This window comes from Lampris incognitus, chromosome 3 (assembly GCF_029633865.1).
Source record: "Lampris incognitus isolate fLamInc1 chromosome 3, fLamInc1.hap2, whole genome shotgun sequence".
In the NCBI taxonomy this organism is placed as follows: domain Eukaryota; kingdom Metazoa; phylum Chordata; class Actinopteri; order Lampriformes; family Lampridae; genus Lampris; species Lampris incognitus.
This window is the reverse complement of record NC_079213.1, coordinates 13,780,762-13,796,953: the sequence shown is the minus strand read 5'-3', so window position 1 is coordinate 13,796,953 and position 16,192 is coordinate 13,780,762. Positions and strand designations below refer to the sequence as shown.

General features: G+C 42.2%; 1 protein-coding gene across 1 annotated transcript in view; it reads left to right on the top strand.

The window, feature by feature from the left end:
* wnk1b (WNK lysine deficient protein kinase 1b) overlaps nt 1-5,274 on the top strand; it is a 169,345-nt gene extending 164,071 nt beyond the window's left edge. Inside the window, exons 36-38 of the mRNA XM_056275931.1 lie at nt 417-589; nt 1,139-1,195; nt 1,582-5,274. Coding sequence (XP_056131906.1) covers nt 417-589; nt 1,139-1,195; nt 1,582-2,025 — 674 coding nt within the window. The 3' untranslated portion in view covers nt 2,026-5,274. The remainder of the gene's footprint in view (nt 1-416; nt 590-1,138; nt 1,196-1,581) is intronic.
* Nucleotides 5,275-16,192: the final 10,918 nt, after the last annotated feature.

The following is a 16,192-nucleotide window of genomic DNA, read 5'->3' as shown; positions in this document are numbered from 1 at the left end:
CTGGCACAGAGGCAAGTTTTTCAAGGTAATGCCAATGATAAATCTGAGGCAATTCGTCTCAAGATTCAAGAGACCACCTTTAGTCGGTCATTTTTAAGGCTGTGTGTGTGGGGGGGGGGGCAGAGACAGAGAAGCCACTATCTGGTGGATCATGGTGGTCTCATTCTGTTTCAGCGAGGCATCATACTTATCCGGCTTTGACTTACCTGCCCACCACATGTCCAGATCCCTGGCGTCCATTCCTGACTATCCTCTGGGTTATTTCCATGAAACTCTGATGGTCAGAAAAGGAAGCTCCCGTTCCCATTCATTCAGAACGAGTCCATTTAAATTAGATTAAAGTCAATTAGTTCAGATTTCAAAAGCTAAGGCGTCTCTCTCCCGTCATCTATCCCTCTCCCTCTTTCTTGTCATAGGGACCAATAGTACCAATGCCGTGAGCGGTCCGGGTGGTTTGGGTCAGAACCAGGGAGGGTCCCAGTCTCTGCCCCCCAGCATTTCAGCCCCCCACCAGAGGAAAGGAACGTTCACTGACGACCTCCACAAACTGGTGGACAACTGGGCAAGAGACGCCATGAACCTCTCACAGGTTAACTGTCTTTTTTTTCTTTTCTTTTTTTAAACCAAATCTTACAAAGTTATCGCCAGGAGTGATTATTGTTTTTGCAATCTTTTTTTAATTGTTATTAACATGAAGTAGATAGTCATAGTATTTTCAAAACTAACTGTCTTCGTTCATGTGAATGGTTGTTGGCTGTTTGGCAATGACCAGCTGGAGTTCATATTTTACATATGTTCGTATTTACCACCTTATCACTGTACCAGATGTGATAACAGTAAGTCCAGGGGGCCCAGCATGTGTGGTTTTTAACTTGTTCGTAGAACATTTTTTAGAAAACGTGATGTAACTCAACATTTGTCTTGGCCCTGACTAGATATACCCTCAATCTAAAGGATTTTACCTATCATTTGATTTAATGGTAAACCTTAACCTGTCACAGATTGTCGATTTAAAATTTTTTTTTAACTGTTTTGTTTCATTGTATTTGTTTAGAAATTAGTGTTTTCATCTGATTCATTATGGTATTAAATGACTGTATCAATCTGTATCTGAAAATCATTCTGAAAATGTTTTCAGGGTAAGAGGAGTGCCAAACAGCTGCATCAGGCCCCAGCACAGGGACACAGCTATGAGGTACACACACACACACACACACACACACACACACACTGAAATCCCAAAAGATTACTATTAGATTGTTGTTCTGCACAAACCCTGCATCTCATATGAATCTAATTCTTAGAAATTAAGAAAACTGGTTTAGTCATCCACCCTCTATTGACAGACATGCATTTTAGGTTTTTTTTACATGCATTTTTAATTAGTTGGTTTGAGCTCAGGCTCGTGGAATATCATCTTCTTGTGGGAGATAATACTAAATTAAATCAGGCTTTATTGCAGACACTAATAAAATAAACCTACTGCACGTAATTGCTGCTGTCACACTACAGATATAGATATGACCTAAAATGACCTCCTCTCCATTCTCACTGATCTCCTCTCCTCTCACTTCTCTCCAGGTGATCCAGTCAGCCAACCTGGGCAGAAAGTATTCAGCTCCCAGCCAGCTGTGTCCCAGCAGCATTGGGGGCTCTGCCCATATCCCTACCAACCCCAACTCCGCTACCTCTCTGGCCGTCCGCAAAGGCTCTTTGTGCCACCCTCCTACATCCTCTACATCCACCCAGCCCCCTCCTCCCCAGTTTATCCCTTACCCCCCAACAGCGGCTTATAGTGCACAGTGGTCCGGGCCGGTGCATGGCCCGGCAGCTCCCCATCAGGCCTCGACGCAGCCCGGGCCTCTTCTAGTCAGCACCTCCCAGCCTCTGGGCCCCTATGCCCCCACAGTGGCCGGTGGGCAAAGCCAGATTCCGGGGCAAGGGCCGCTACAGGCCTTCCATCTGGCTAGCTCTCTGGAGAAGTCAGTGAGCAACCCAGGAGGGCCCAACCTGAGGACCACATAGGGCCGGGCACAAGGGCTGGTGTGGATAGTAGCCAGACTGGACAGGAACAGGCTTGGAGAATTTTAAAGTGTTAGTGTGTGGAGAGGAGAGGATGGCTATGGGAATGTTGAATGGTAGAAGTTGACCTGCTTATGTCTGAAAAGAGCTTCAATGGAAACGAAGAGCAAAGGAAAATATGAGTGGCCATCTCCGCAGTGTGGATGCACCCCACCTCTGCTTCTATCCTTTACCACACACTCACGTGTTTGCATTCACTTCCTCTCCCTATTGCTGGATTTGACTATGAGCTTATCGCAGCCAGCCAACGCTTAAGGATAAAGGCAAAGACTTATGGGTGGAATTTTATGAGGCCAAAGAGGTTTTGACAGGGTGTAGGATTGTTCTTAATGACTTTCTGCATTTGAGGCTGTGGCTTGTTTTAACTTGTGCCGTCTTGTGCCCTGAATTGAATAAAACAAAGTTCTTTTTAGGTGGGATGTATGATTCCATCTCTACATAGTGGTTTTGTGGGCTGTAATGTCAAGTTGAAGTAAGACAATAATGGCCAGCTTTCAAAAACATCTTCTAGTCCCTGTGTCTCACAGGTAACGTTTCTCTCAGCTAGCAGATTCTCGCAGGAAGTGATGGTTGAGGTCATTGCTGTTGCTACGTTGCCACATTGATAGCCAGCCAAAGCATGTTAGTGCTCTTCCAGAATTAGTTAAAATATTAATACTGTTTAGCTGTCAGTGCTGTGAGAAATGGGCAACAGCACATCTTTACAAGAAATCCACTCGAGTTAAGGAAATTAATGGATAAAAAAGAATCTGCTGTAAAGAGAAGTCTCTGGTGGATGTGCAGCCTTAAATCTTACCAAGTGGAGCCTAGGCGGCCATTGTGATATGGTTTTCAAACCTGAACCACTTCAACTTGACCTGTTAAATATTGCGCGCACACACACACACACACACACACCAGTGTTTGAGGGGCTTTAGCACCCTGAAATTGAAGAAAACGGGGGCAATATTTGTCCTAGCGCTCACTTCCACGTAGAACATTTTGCATCCCCCAATGCTACTAACACTGAATGCTTTCTACAAGGGTTGCAAAATGGGCGGCATCTAATATCTTTCAAGTGAGAGCAGAAGACAGGCGATGTTTGTAACACTTTCTGTCAGTTCACTTTCAGTTCTGCAAAATGAGAATATGGCTGTTCTTCAGCATTCAAAATGTGGAAATCTTTCACCCAAAAATAATTGTAAAGCAACTTCCCAACATGAAGATCAATGTGAATGAAGGCTCTGTAATTATTGGGCAGATTACAGTTTGAAATTATGTGTTGAATATACATTTGAATTTCAATGAAGCAAAGTTTGCAGTTACACCTTGCCTGAACCGATATTGAACTGTCCCTGGTGTTGAAAAGTGAAACATCCCCTTTCGAAAAAATGTGACAACTGCTCCCCACATTCAGTTGCACCCAACTCTGACAGATCCCCCATGTGGATGGAGGGGGGGGGGCAGAGAGATGAAGGAAGGAAGGACAGATGGGGAGTGGGAGTTGGCAAGAATGAGTGTTTTCTGTGTTTGCACGGGGGATAACACCGTATCCTGTTATTCTGAGCGATGCTTCTTATGAAGGAACATACTAGTGTGCATTCACCCCTTGGTAGCATGCAGCAGAAGTATGGCAGGTTCCTCCAAATACCGAACCCTTCTGTGCCACACCTGCTCCATCCTTTAACCCCTCGCTCTCCGTCCCTCCTCCTATTCCTCTCCGTCCCCCAGCCCCCCTTGTCACCATGTGATGCAATAACGGCAGAAAACCTTTTAGAAACAGCCCCAAACGTTACAGCTTGAGAACTCACCGTGAATAAGTGGCCTTGTTACCAGGATAATATCGCAGTCCCTGTACAGTGTCTCTGTTGTTTTTGTTACAATGTTGACTATGATGATTCCATTTGTTTCATTTGTTCTGTCAGGTTCGTTTGGATTGCTACACCCAGGTTTGCTCTCTGACACACACACATACACACACACGCACACACACATGCACACACAAGCAAACTCGGTGCTTGTGGCCTCATTAACACATGCACACATACTTCCATGGTTGTGCACAAGCGCACACACACACATACTTGCATACAAAAGCCCTCATGTTCATCCTCTGTTCTGGCAGACATACACACTCATACAAAGATTTTGTGCCTGTTCATTCATGCACAACGTTCATTTACATGGTACACACACATAGACTGTATTGGTACACACCACACCACACACACCCACAGAGACACACTCAGTTTAAGAAGGTGTAGCAGCCGTTTACCTGAATAGATTTACAGACTAATGCCTCAGCTCTTTAATCCTAGCCTCAGCATTAGGGTGGTTTCAACGGCCGGGTTGAAACGGTTGTAATGTACATTGTTATCATTGTTATTGTTGTTTATGAATGTGGTTCTATTTAAAAAGACAGGAAAAAAAAACTAAAAGGTGTTCCGTTGATGGACCTGTAATACACACACATCGCTGCCCGATGTGGAAACACTGTGATTATTATTGTTTGTTATTAGCAACTGTTGTTGGACAACGTTAGTTTTAGGTGAAATAATAAAATGAATAAAAAGAACATTCAGAGAAGGGTTTGGGGTCCATTTACTTTCAATTCAAGCGTGCTCAGCAAATCAATCTTGATCCAATTGAGAAAACTAATTTTTTTATTTTTCCCTCAGTAGTAGTTCTTACACCCAGTCACTAAGAACACAATCAGACGTGAATGCCTTACCATCAGTCCATGAACTGCAGTTTCTTCCCCCATTTTCACAGCTCGAATTGAAAGTTAATCGACTCCCAAGCCCAATTTGAGGAAGAAACAAAAAAAACGGATCGAACGGCAGGATAGTTGATATTTAGATAATAAAGTAATGCTAGCTATTTTCCTTAATACAGTACTTATATATCAGACACTTTAAATAATCCCATCCCTCCTCTCTCTCCCTCCTTTTCCCTTTGTCCTCTGGTTCTGTTTAGATGAATGTGAATGTACAAACCAACGGTGTCCATTTTACATTTTAATGTACTTGAATAACATTTGTCTCTCTATTTCCCTGTTGCCCTCTCACATACCCCCCCCCCCCCCCCGGGTGTGCAGATACTGGAGTGACTTATTAGTGCCTTGCATCCTTTCTGTTGCTTTTTGGGAGAGGTCTCACTGGGGGGGTTGGGTTAAATTAAGCACAGTTGACATTGTGTGTAGTTGTACTTTTGATGCTGTACCAAGTTTTGGAAAGGGTGGGTGGGTGGGTGGGGTCAAAAGCATAGAAATATAAGAACGCTCTCAAAAGGACACGCTGTGGTTGAAATAAATGTCACCGGGAACAAGTAGAGTCATGGCTGGTGGAGGTGGAGTGGCTGCCATCCGATGCTGCACTGCCCTGTCGTGGGCTTGAGGTCAACGTTTAGAAGTGAAAACTATATTCTTTAAAAGGCTTGTATGTCCTATGTTTGGTGGAATATAAATACTCTCTCTGTTTAGCAATGAATAACGGTTTGATGACACAATTTGAATTAATTTGAATTAAAATGACCTCAGTTCTGCTATCGACAGTCGTTGAAACAGATCGGCAAGAACTGGAGCGAGTGTGTGTATTTCTGTGAAATGACGCCCGGCTGACGGTGTAAATGTAAATGTGCCGCAGGACCGAGATGAAGGCCCGTATATGTTTGAGGCCTCGGTACACCACCAACAAAGAAAGGGAGAGAGCGAGTGAAGTCAAGAGCTAATCGTTGCCATTTAGTTTTTCTTTTTTTGAGCGGGGTTTTACATGTAGATATGGGTAATAGGGAAAACCTTTCAAGTCCTGCACTCCCAGGAGTAGAGAGGGAAGTTGATTGTAGTTGAAGCTTGGATCACTCTGTACTTTAGAGACGAGCCCTGACCCGTGCAGCAGACACCTGGCGCTGCAAGCCTCGCTTCAGAGAACTTAGGTTACACTTTGTAAAGTTACGCTTCTGACAATGCGTTCTTGTTGACCTCCATGTCAATCCAGATGTAAAAGAGTGAAGTAGATGCAAAAAGACTAACTCTAGTTCGCTGACTCGATGCTTTGAGCGTATGATAATTACACAAAAATTGAGGTTGTTGGCGCAGCTTTCTGAGGGCTCAGATGACCTCTTGTTCTACTATGAATGGATAGGAGTGAATTTAGGACTTGGCACATCCCGAATCCTTCGGCCTTTGGAGAAGAAAAGCCTATTTTCCTGCCTTGGTTTTGTGCACAATTTGATGACAATGAAATAATTAGACCAAAATCTCACCATAGAGAAACCCTCGACTCCTTTTAGATGACTTCCATACTGGAAAGAGGACTAATTCAACATACTGTAGCCTCCCCATAGAAGTGCCAGTCGCCATAGCTTAGAGATAGACCAAATATATGTTGGAAAAGCAAAGCACATAACATACAGAATACCATTTCACAACATAATGAAATTACTTGATTTACAAGGCAGCAGATGCTATGCATGTGCAGCTGCAAGGAGCGTAAACGAGGTAACTTGGTGTAAAATCTGTACAGGATCAAACTACACAACTTGATGTACATATACTAAGTTGAATGCCATTAACAAAGTCTGCAATCCATTTTGCATCCCCAGTTAGTCAACCAAAGGAAACGAGGAAAGACTGAAGGCACCTTAACCATTACCAGACAACCTATCATTTGAAACACGGTAGCATCACAGGATTGAACAACATCATCCTAACAAATATGTGCTGCTCTTGGGTAAAAGCCAAATATCTGTAAAATCAAATTTTTTTGAATGAGAAGAGAAAAATAATCTACTTGACTCCCTCACCAGTTGGATATTTTTAGATAATAGAAATCTTAAACGAGAGAAGAAAAAAGTATCTTACTCCTAGTTCCAGGTGAATATTTTTGATGTGTTACGGAGATTTAACGGTCTTCAGGGCCCTAAAGAATATGAAATTGGGTTAACACAAAAACTTCCAGTCCAAGTGAGGCATGCAACACCAGGATTGCAGATGTGCAGGTTTTACCCAAGAGCGACAGAAGTGCACAAGTAATGCTGATGAAGGTGGTAAAAGTTGTAGCTATTATTACTTTTTGTTGTTATGACATTTGTGGTTTTGACGATTGCAGTGGTAGCTGGAGGTGATGAAGATGAGTGGAGTTATGGTGTTGTTTTCCACGATGAAGGTGTGTTTTAGTGATGATGAAAGTGGTGATGATGAGGATGGTGTTTCTATCACTGTTGATGTTGATGGTGGTGGTATTGGTGTTCTTGATGACAGTGACTTCTTTCACAAACACTGCCAGTCTAGATCGGTGGCTTTACGTATCCCCGTTTTGCATTCTAGTTTGGTTTCTCAAGAAGAAGAAAAAATTTCGATTTTGTTTTTTTTTTTATTAGAAAATCTGACATTGATCTTCTCAGACTAAGTTCTTTTCTGCTCTGGATATTCACGAGGACAAAAAACTGCTTGAGGTTTGTTTTTGTTTTTTTGTAACAAAAACGGGATTTTACTTGTTTTGTGTGATTTTCATAATTCATCAGGACAGATAAATGCAGAGTTTTTACTGCCAGCCAGGTTGGGTTGAAACTGTGAATGAAGGCATTGTGTCACTTTGCGCTAAGCTAGCTCTAGCTATGGTTTTGATTACTTTAATTATTATGAAATGTTACCAGAAGTCAGACCTTAAATGGTGCCACAAACTCAGTGGCATTCGTATTTGTCAGGGGAGAAGAATGTTTTCCTCTCAGTACTATACAGTCAGATCACGAAAAATAGAAAATGCATCCTGGACATTTTATTTTGAATGTCCTCAGCAAACCTATTAATCTTTCATTTGCTCTTTCAACACAGTACACAAGTGAGGAATACCACCTGCTCCATGGTTTGCAATGCAAAGTAATTTCAGCTCTGAAGTTCCAGTTGTTTGGGTACTCTTATTGTGGAGGGTCTTGTAACGACGTTCATGTTGGAGGACTCTTATTGTGAAAAGCTCTACATTTATCGTAGTTGGCGGCCTTGTTGGTGTAACGAGAATTCGAGCTAGAAGCGTGTAAGAGCACTTCCACTGTTCAAAGCTTTAGAGCTAGCTAAACATTAGTGGGTGGACTCTCGTTGTAACGTGTTGTAGTTATACCTATAGTGGAGGGCTCTTACTGTGAAAAGCTGGGCGTTAGCTGTCAATAGAAGGGCTCTTGTTGTGAAGGGTTTGAGGTTACAGTGGCAAAGTTACGTGTTGACTCTGGTTACACACATACAGGTTTACTGTCAACTCACTACCTATGACTTCTATTGATGCACTCAACTGTTTTTGCCTCTGGCTTGTAAACCCTTTATTCCTTTTTGCTGTTAAAGCACCCTGTCAAGTGCCCACATGTGAAAATGCCTTTCACTGCACCATCCGATCAGCACACAAACAAACACACACACACACACACACACACACACACACACACACACACACACACACACACACGCACACACACAGTCAATAGGAGGAAAATGAATTCTCACTGCTATAGAAAAAAAGACATTTTGAATATTTTTTTCACTGATCTCTGATGTTCTCCTTTAATTTTCATTTCTCTTTGGCTGTGTGTGCAATCTTAATGTCTCTGGTGGCACCTAAAAATTCAAAGCTTTTGTTTTTCTGTCTGTATTGTGTTTCACATTGTACAAATAATGGTTGGATAAAATATGGATGAATGAATGAAAGACAAAAAAAGTAGGGAGTCATCGGTAGCCATTAATGGTTTGTTTTGCACTAAGTATAGAGTGTTCAAGCTTCATATTAAAAAAAACAAACAAAAAACCTTTGTGCTCCAATACGATGAAATTTGTTACTTTATTTGTAAAAACTTAATAAACAAAAGTCGCTAAATGAATGTGAGTAATTGGACTTTTTTTGAGTGCACGAGTCGCCTTTGTGTGGGATCCAGAATATGTAAAATGTTGAAGTGTGGGAACTGTTGTCATAATAGAAAGAAAGACAACGCGGAAATTTACACAAGAGCTTGAAAAGGTGTTATTTCAATTCTCGTTTTTCTGTTTTGATTTGCTCATACAGCTCTCTCCAGCCTCTTGCCTGGGCCCAGACCTTTGAACCCGCCCACTCCACCGAGTTGGCTGATTCTATTGGTCTGGCGTCATGACATGAAACAGCGGTTTCTAGGCAACGAGCTGACAATTCTGTTTGATATCGGGCAAATCCGCCTCCACTTCCTTATAAATACACTTCACCTCCACTAACAAGGAGAACCCAAGAATAAAATGGTGTCTATTTTTTTCCCTTTCTATTTCCTTTACAGCATTTTGGCATCATAAGCCACCAGAGAAGTCTCCCCGCACGAGGACATACAGTGGCGAAAACCAGCGAATATTCCCAGCAAGAAACTTACAAAAAATTGAGATTTTCACATCCAGATAAGATTACATATTTGAGTTGTGCATTTAGTCATTTATGATTACTTATTACTTTTATAGTCGCGCATTTTGTACTGTGTCTTTCTACTTAAAAAAAAGCATAAAAAGTAGAATTCGGTTTTTATTTTTTCCCTTTTTAAAGAGCTGCCCCGAGTTCAGCTAATCTTTTAATTATTTTTTTTTAGATTGGTTCAGCTTCTCTCAGCTCATCCTTTTCTGACACTCGTGATGTCTTCAGACACTCATTTACAAACAGCCAATCAGAGAAAACCATCAGAAACCACGCTCACTACTGCTGCCGACACTTGCTTGTACCTGTCACTTAAAGGCCAGCTCATAAATATTAATGAGGACCTGGCTCGCTCCCTCGCAGTTCTTAAGACAACATTAATTCACTCAAACCGCTTATCCTGCTCTCAGGGTCGCGGGGACACTGGAGTCTATCCCAACAGTCACTGGGCGGCAGGCGGGGAGACACACTGGGCAGGCCGTCAGACCATCACACACACACACACACGTCAGTCTAACTCCTACCTCAGACTGACTCGGTCAGGTCTAAGGTCACGTGGTCTTGAGACAACAGTTTTGGATAAATGCATAAAACACACATTAGTAACTTACAAATAATAAAAAAAGGCTGGTGAATGTTTTACTATGTTATGTTCAAGGTTTTGAGACGTGAAAAGTTAAATCTGAGTACCGGGGTGCCGACTCTCACGCCTCTGGCGCGTGACACACGCTTTCACCTTCAGTCTCACGCCAACACTTGGACAGCAGGAGATGAACAGGTGAGCGTATTATAGTCCAAGTCTTTCAAGTGTAGTAATGATTAAACCAGGCGAACGACATGGACTCTAGAAGACAGCTGCGTATTGGGAAACCAGCTGCATCCTCAGGGTGTTTCGATGCAGCGGCGTCTTAAATTACTCTGATAGGCGCGCGATGCTTATCCCCGTGCTGAGGGGTAGCTGCTCACGTTCGCAGCCGTGTTGAATGGCGTTTAAGCTAGCCAGCCACACCCCAGCTAACCTGGCGTGAACCAAGCCAAGGTAAGTGACCAGGACAGTTATCAATAAGTTTAAGATAGCGTAAGCCATGTAAACAGCTAGCTAGCTTACGTTAGCTGTCTAACGTTAAGCGCACGACAGAGAACGAGAGCAACGCTAAACAATGGCACCCCCCCCTAATTTTTTTTTTTGGGTGCCACAGTTTGTTCCATGCCTACCTCACTCTTATGCAGATGCACAACGAGTCTTCTCAATAAGTGGCCTGAACAAAACCGAGTGTAGAAACAGACCTGCGCTAGATGGGACGCTGTCGTCCATTATGTGCATGATCCATCCATCCATCCATCCATCCATCCATCCATCCATCATCTGAACCGCTTATCCTGCTCTCGGGGTCGCGGGGACGCTGGAGCTGTCGCAGTAAATTTGTTCCGGCCGGGGAAAAAGTTCCGACCGCGTCATCCGGAAAAAAATATACTGTGACAGCAGCAAATTTGTTCCGGCCGGGGGAAAGGTTCCGGATGACGCGAAAATGGCGTTCTAATCAGCTGTTGGAACTTTAATAATTTGCACTCCTACGCTCGCGCTAATAACCATTCCAGCTCTATCACAGGACACTGGAATGAGTAAGACATTAGAAATACATTAAAAATACGGTATTTTCTAAATGTTATGTTATAGCCTGTAATAAGGGTCATAGCGCTCTTGCAAAACCAATGGATGCACATAATTCCGCCATTAATGAAGTTGGAATAGGCTACCCATCGCCTATTGTTAGCAGTCTACGTTACGTAGTATTGTATTTACTTACACACACCATGCTTCAAAACGCAAAAATGAATGGTGAGTCCGAGTGAAACATCATCTCAAGACGTCTCTTATAATTGTAGGCCTACTTAATTAATGTGTAGCAGTAGCCTACCACCTCCTACCTGCAGATTAAACAGTGCATCATCGGAAGCAGCTAAAATTTTGCGGGGGTTCTGAAGTGTAAGCCCCAAGAAAATTTCCTCCCAGTGTCTGGCATATAGTAGACCTATGCCATACTTAATGTTTGACCCCTGAACATTCCCCATATCCGTACAGGTACATGAACATATAAGTTAATAACGTGGGTTTATTTTATGCAAATAATAGTAAGGATGATCAAGCAACACACGAAGACACCTTGAAACTTTGGTCAAGTATAGGCCTATTCATGGATGACAACCAAAAACTATGCCCTTATTCTCTGAGATTACAGGCATGAACCTAGAAATAAAATCTCTTAGTCACATAAGCCCTTACCTTTTCAAAGTATTCAGATCTAGCCTTAGTCGTAGCCTATTGCTATATTCTTCCAAATGCTTAACCCTCAAAAGGACTTCAAACTTGTCTGACTTCAAAGAATTGTGCTGTATTTAACAGTAGTAGCATGTCACCTGGTCAATACTGGAGCCATGTTCATCATTTACTGGCGACAATAGTTTATACTAAGTAAAAGTTACAGTCATAGACATGAAATATGACATCAATATTGAACCATGCTGCTACGAATACAAACCGCTGGTAGAAATGATAACCACGTCTGCAATTATACAGTCTATATACACAGTAAAATCCTGAGTGTTAATTTAACTCCCTGAGCGTTAATTTAACTCTGAGAGTGTAAAAGTGTACCCAAAAGGATCCATTTGCACACTCTCAGAGTTAAATTAACACTCAGGTTTTTACTGTGTGCATGCATATATATAACTTTGTTAAAAGAAACACTCAATGGTAGGGAAAGGGCTCAACAAATAAGGAGCAAAATAATCCAGTGAGTCAAATAAATACTTTATGAGACAGTACAAGCCTGTTTCATGCCATAAACAATCATCAGCTGTCAATAAAGCTACTGATTGCTTGTGGCAATTATATATATAATTATGCAGTAGTTGTACTAGATCAATATAGGTGTGTGTGTGTGTCTGTGTGTCTGTGTGTGTGCGTGCGCACGTGTGTGTGTCTGTGTGTGTGTGTGTGTGTCTGTGTGTGTGTGTGTGTGTGTGTGCGTGTGTGTGTGTGTGTGTGTGTGTTGGCTATGTGTCTGGAATAGGATAGGGTCTTATCTTCTTTTGTTTCTTCATGTCTGATTGCCCTCTCCCCGTGAGCCCTTTTATTGCCTTTTTAACTTGTGAACATTCAATAAAACGTTGTAGTTTTGATATTGGAATCCACACGTCTTTGACTTTCATTAGTTAAAAAACCTGCGCGCCCTTTATTGGGTTAGTGTATGTCTAATATTCTGAGAATTGTGAGTGACAGCCCCGGGGATGGCATAGTCAGGCTATAGCCTTAAATCTTAGACCTAAACTCCTGATCCCACCACATGTATAAACTGAACACTTTTTTTTTATCCCTGATAGTGGATTGAGTCCTAATATGTGCCTGCGATTAAGTGTGCATGCACGTATATGCGATAAAACCATCAAAATCTCGCTCCAGGTACCCCAAGTTGGCAACCCTGGATTTTTGGTCTGATTTGAAACAGTTTTTGACATCATACCAGATGGAAATAAGAGACATGGGTGGAGATATGATTTAGGGACATTTCAAACAAAATGTCAGACTAACCTTTTTGTTGTTGGAGAAAGTATTGGTTTTTATTTTGGTGGTAACGGGGTTTCTAATGTAGTATCTCTCCTTTTCCAGTGAGCGGCACTACATCATCACACATGGAAACACAAACAGACATCCAGGCCTGCAGGTGAAAAATGAACACACACACACACACACACACACACACACACACACACACACACACACACACACACACACACACACACACACACACACACACACACACACACACACACACACACACACACACGTTGTGATTGAAAGCGCCATAGTGACCACACTGAATAGCTTCTGAGCTGCTTTCCCAATCAGGAAACAGATTGTTGTGAGGTGTGAAACCTTGCTTGTTATTTGTAGTCAAGGATATGATGGAAATAATAAACTCAGATGACTCAGAGAGAGAAAGTAGGAAGGAAGGAAGGAAGGAAGGAAGGAAGTGTCATTATAACAATAATATTTCAGTTGAGTCTACGTGATATGAAAAACACTGCAAGAAATAAGAGCAGTCACTCTACAAAGATGTTATTCTGTATTCAGATTAATCTCAGATCCTTAAAGTCAGAAGATCTGACGTCATTGGTGGATTATTTGATTTCAAGTTATTTTCTCTTTTTCGCATTAACATTTTAGCCTGTCTGAAGCCATTTATTGGGAGTAAAAACATCTGACATCAAGGATTGTCATTTTTGTTTGGCCTTGTTCCACAATTATTTCCTGTGAAAATCACGACCCATCTGTTAACCAGAATCAGAATCAGAATCAGAATACTTTATTCATCCCATAACCTGGTGATGAAGCCAATAAGATCCAACGAGTTATATTAAGAAGAAAACCTCATAAGCCTACAAACAGATTAAAATATTTTGCTCGGATTGTTTTTTTTAAACTTTTTTGCAGAGTGGGGGTCGTCTCAGGCGGACCAGATGTTCAAGGTTTGGAGGTGGGTCCACACATGACGTCAAGGCTTTTGGACACACAAAACCGGTTGGCTGTATTTTTATGAGAATATTTCCTCTTTATTCCCACGTTATTTCCCGGTCGCTTGTTTGTCCATCAGATATTGATCCACTATGGCTGAGGTGCTTTGTGTTTCCAAACACAGGCCTCCTTGATAAAACATCTCCAGGGATGAGGCCCCATCTGACAACATGCAGTCATCTACACTCTCAACACTTTAAACTCAATCACAATTTAATTCTGCTTGCAAAATTTCTTTCTTGTTGTGCTACGCCTAAAAATAATTTTGAAAATTAGAATTATATGATGGTTATTGATAGCTTTAAGACATCTGCTGTGCACATGTAATGTGTGTTGCAAGAGCCCTGTTACTCATTTATTTATGTCTATTATAAAGCATGGCCCTTACTTCTGTTATTGCCTGCGTTGTTTTCTGACAAAATAGGGAAAATGTTAGTTTGGAGACTTGACAACTTCTGGGTCCTGTAAGCAAAAAAAAGAAAGAAGGTTATTGCCCCTTTGGTGAATGCACACACACACACACACACACACACACACACACACACACACACACACACACACACACACACACACGCACTGATATATATATATATTTTTTTATATATATTTTCTTCGGCAGTCCATCGAAACGATGATGACTGTGATGCAGGTTAAACTCGGCAAGCAGGCCTGTGGGCCATCAGGCCCGCATTAGAGCAACAATATCGTCCACATTTATCACAGACAAATGTTGTTCGAGTTGATCTGTTATGTCTTGCATGGTGGGCCTTATCATAGGCTTCTTGTCTCTTTTGTTCAACAGCTGTTCTCAATTGCCTTACTGTGGAGCGCCATCTCTGTCTGTCCAGGGCCACTGTCTCCCAGCTGGAGTCAACTATGCCGCAGATCTTCATGTGGCACTTGAGCACATCTTTGAAGCGTAGCTTCTGGCCTCCCTGCTTCCTTTTCCCTGGCACAGCTCCCCATAGAAAACCTCGTTTGGTAGGCGGTTGTCTGGCATTCTTCTCACACAGCCGGCCCATCTGAGCTGGGAGGCTGTTATTAGGGCTTCAACACTGACAGTACCACCACGTCTCAGTACTACAACGTCGGGCACCTTGTCTTCCCATCTGATTCGCAGCAGCTTTCGCAGATGACGAAGCTGTATGCTGGTGAGCTTCTTGATGTGCTTGTGATACAGGGTCATGTGTTGCAGACCTTGTGTCTGCCTGATGTCATGGTGGGACCAAAGTCGTTTGTGGAGGGCACCAAAGGCTTTTGTGGCTGCTTGGATTCTTCTGTCTACTTCTAAGTCAGAGGAGTTTGTATCTGTCACACCACTGCCCAGATAGGTAAAGCACTCAGTGGTCTTCAGAGTTGCTATATATATATATATATATATATATATATATATATATATATATATATATATATACACACATATATGATTGCTTATGGCATGAAACAGGCTTGTACTGTCTCATAAAGAATTTACTTGACTCACTGGACTATATATATATATATGTGTGTGTGTGCGTGTGTGTATATATATATATATATATATATATATATATATATATCCATAACGTGTGATAACCTTCTCTCTCTGCGATACGATTTCCTCCTCGTCATCTTTTTATGGCGCGTCAGACAAACCAGGACTTTTTTTCAGCTCCGGAGGCTTTTGGGACGAGATGGAGCCAAAACTCTGGTGACCTAGATTGGAAGAGACAGGACCCAAACACGCAACACACACACACTGTACACACAAATACACACATCACGGATATGTACACAGAAGAGCCCCCGGACACACACATCTTCTGTCTTTCATACTCCCACACAGTTGCACTCTTTCTGTTTTATTGCTCTCCTGCAAACACACATGGGCAAAGTGTTGTGACTGCCGTTTGGGACCTTATTTAACCCAGCGTTTAAACTAGATATGTTAAGAGGTGGACCTGAGGGGATGGGGGGGGGGGGAAGAGAGGGAAAAGTGAGTATGAAGGAATAAAACATGTCGAACAAAAGCTGAAAAATTATGTAACGCTAATTTGATGTGCAGGTAAAGGTGTGTGTGTGTGTGTGTGTGTGTGTGCGTGTGTGTGTGCATGCATGCATGTGTGCATGTATCGCCGGCCTTTCTTTGTACAGGCAGTTGAGC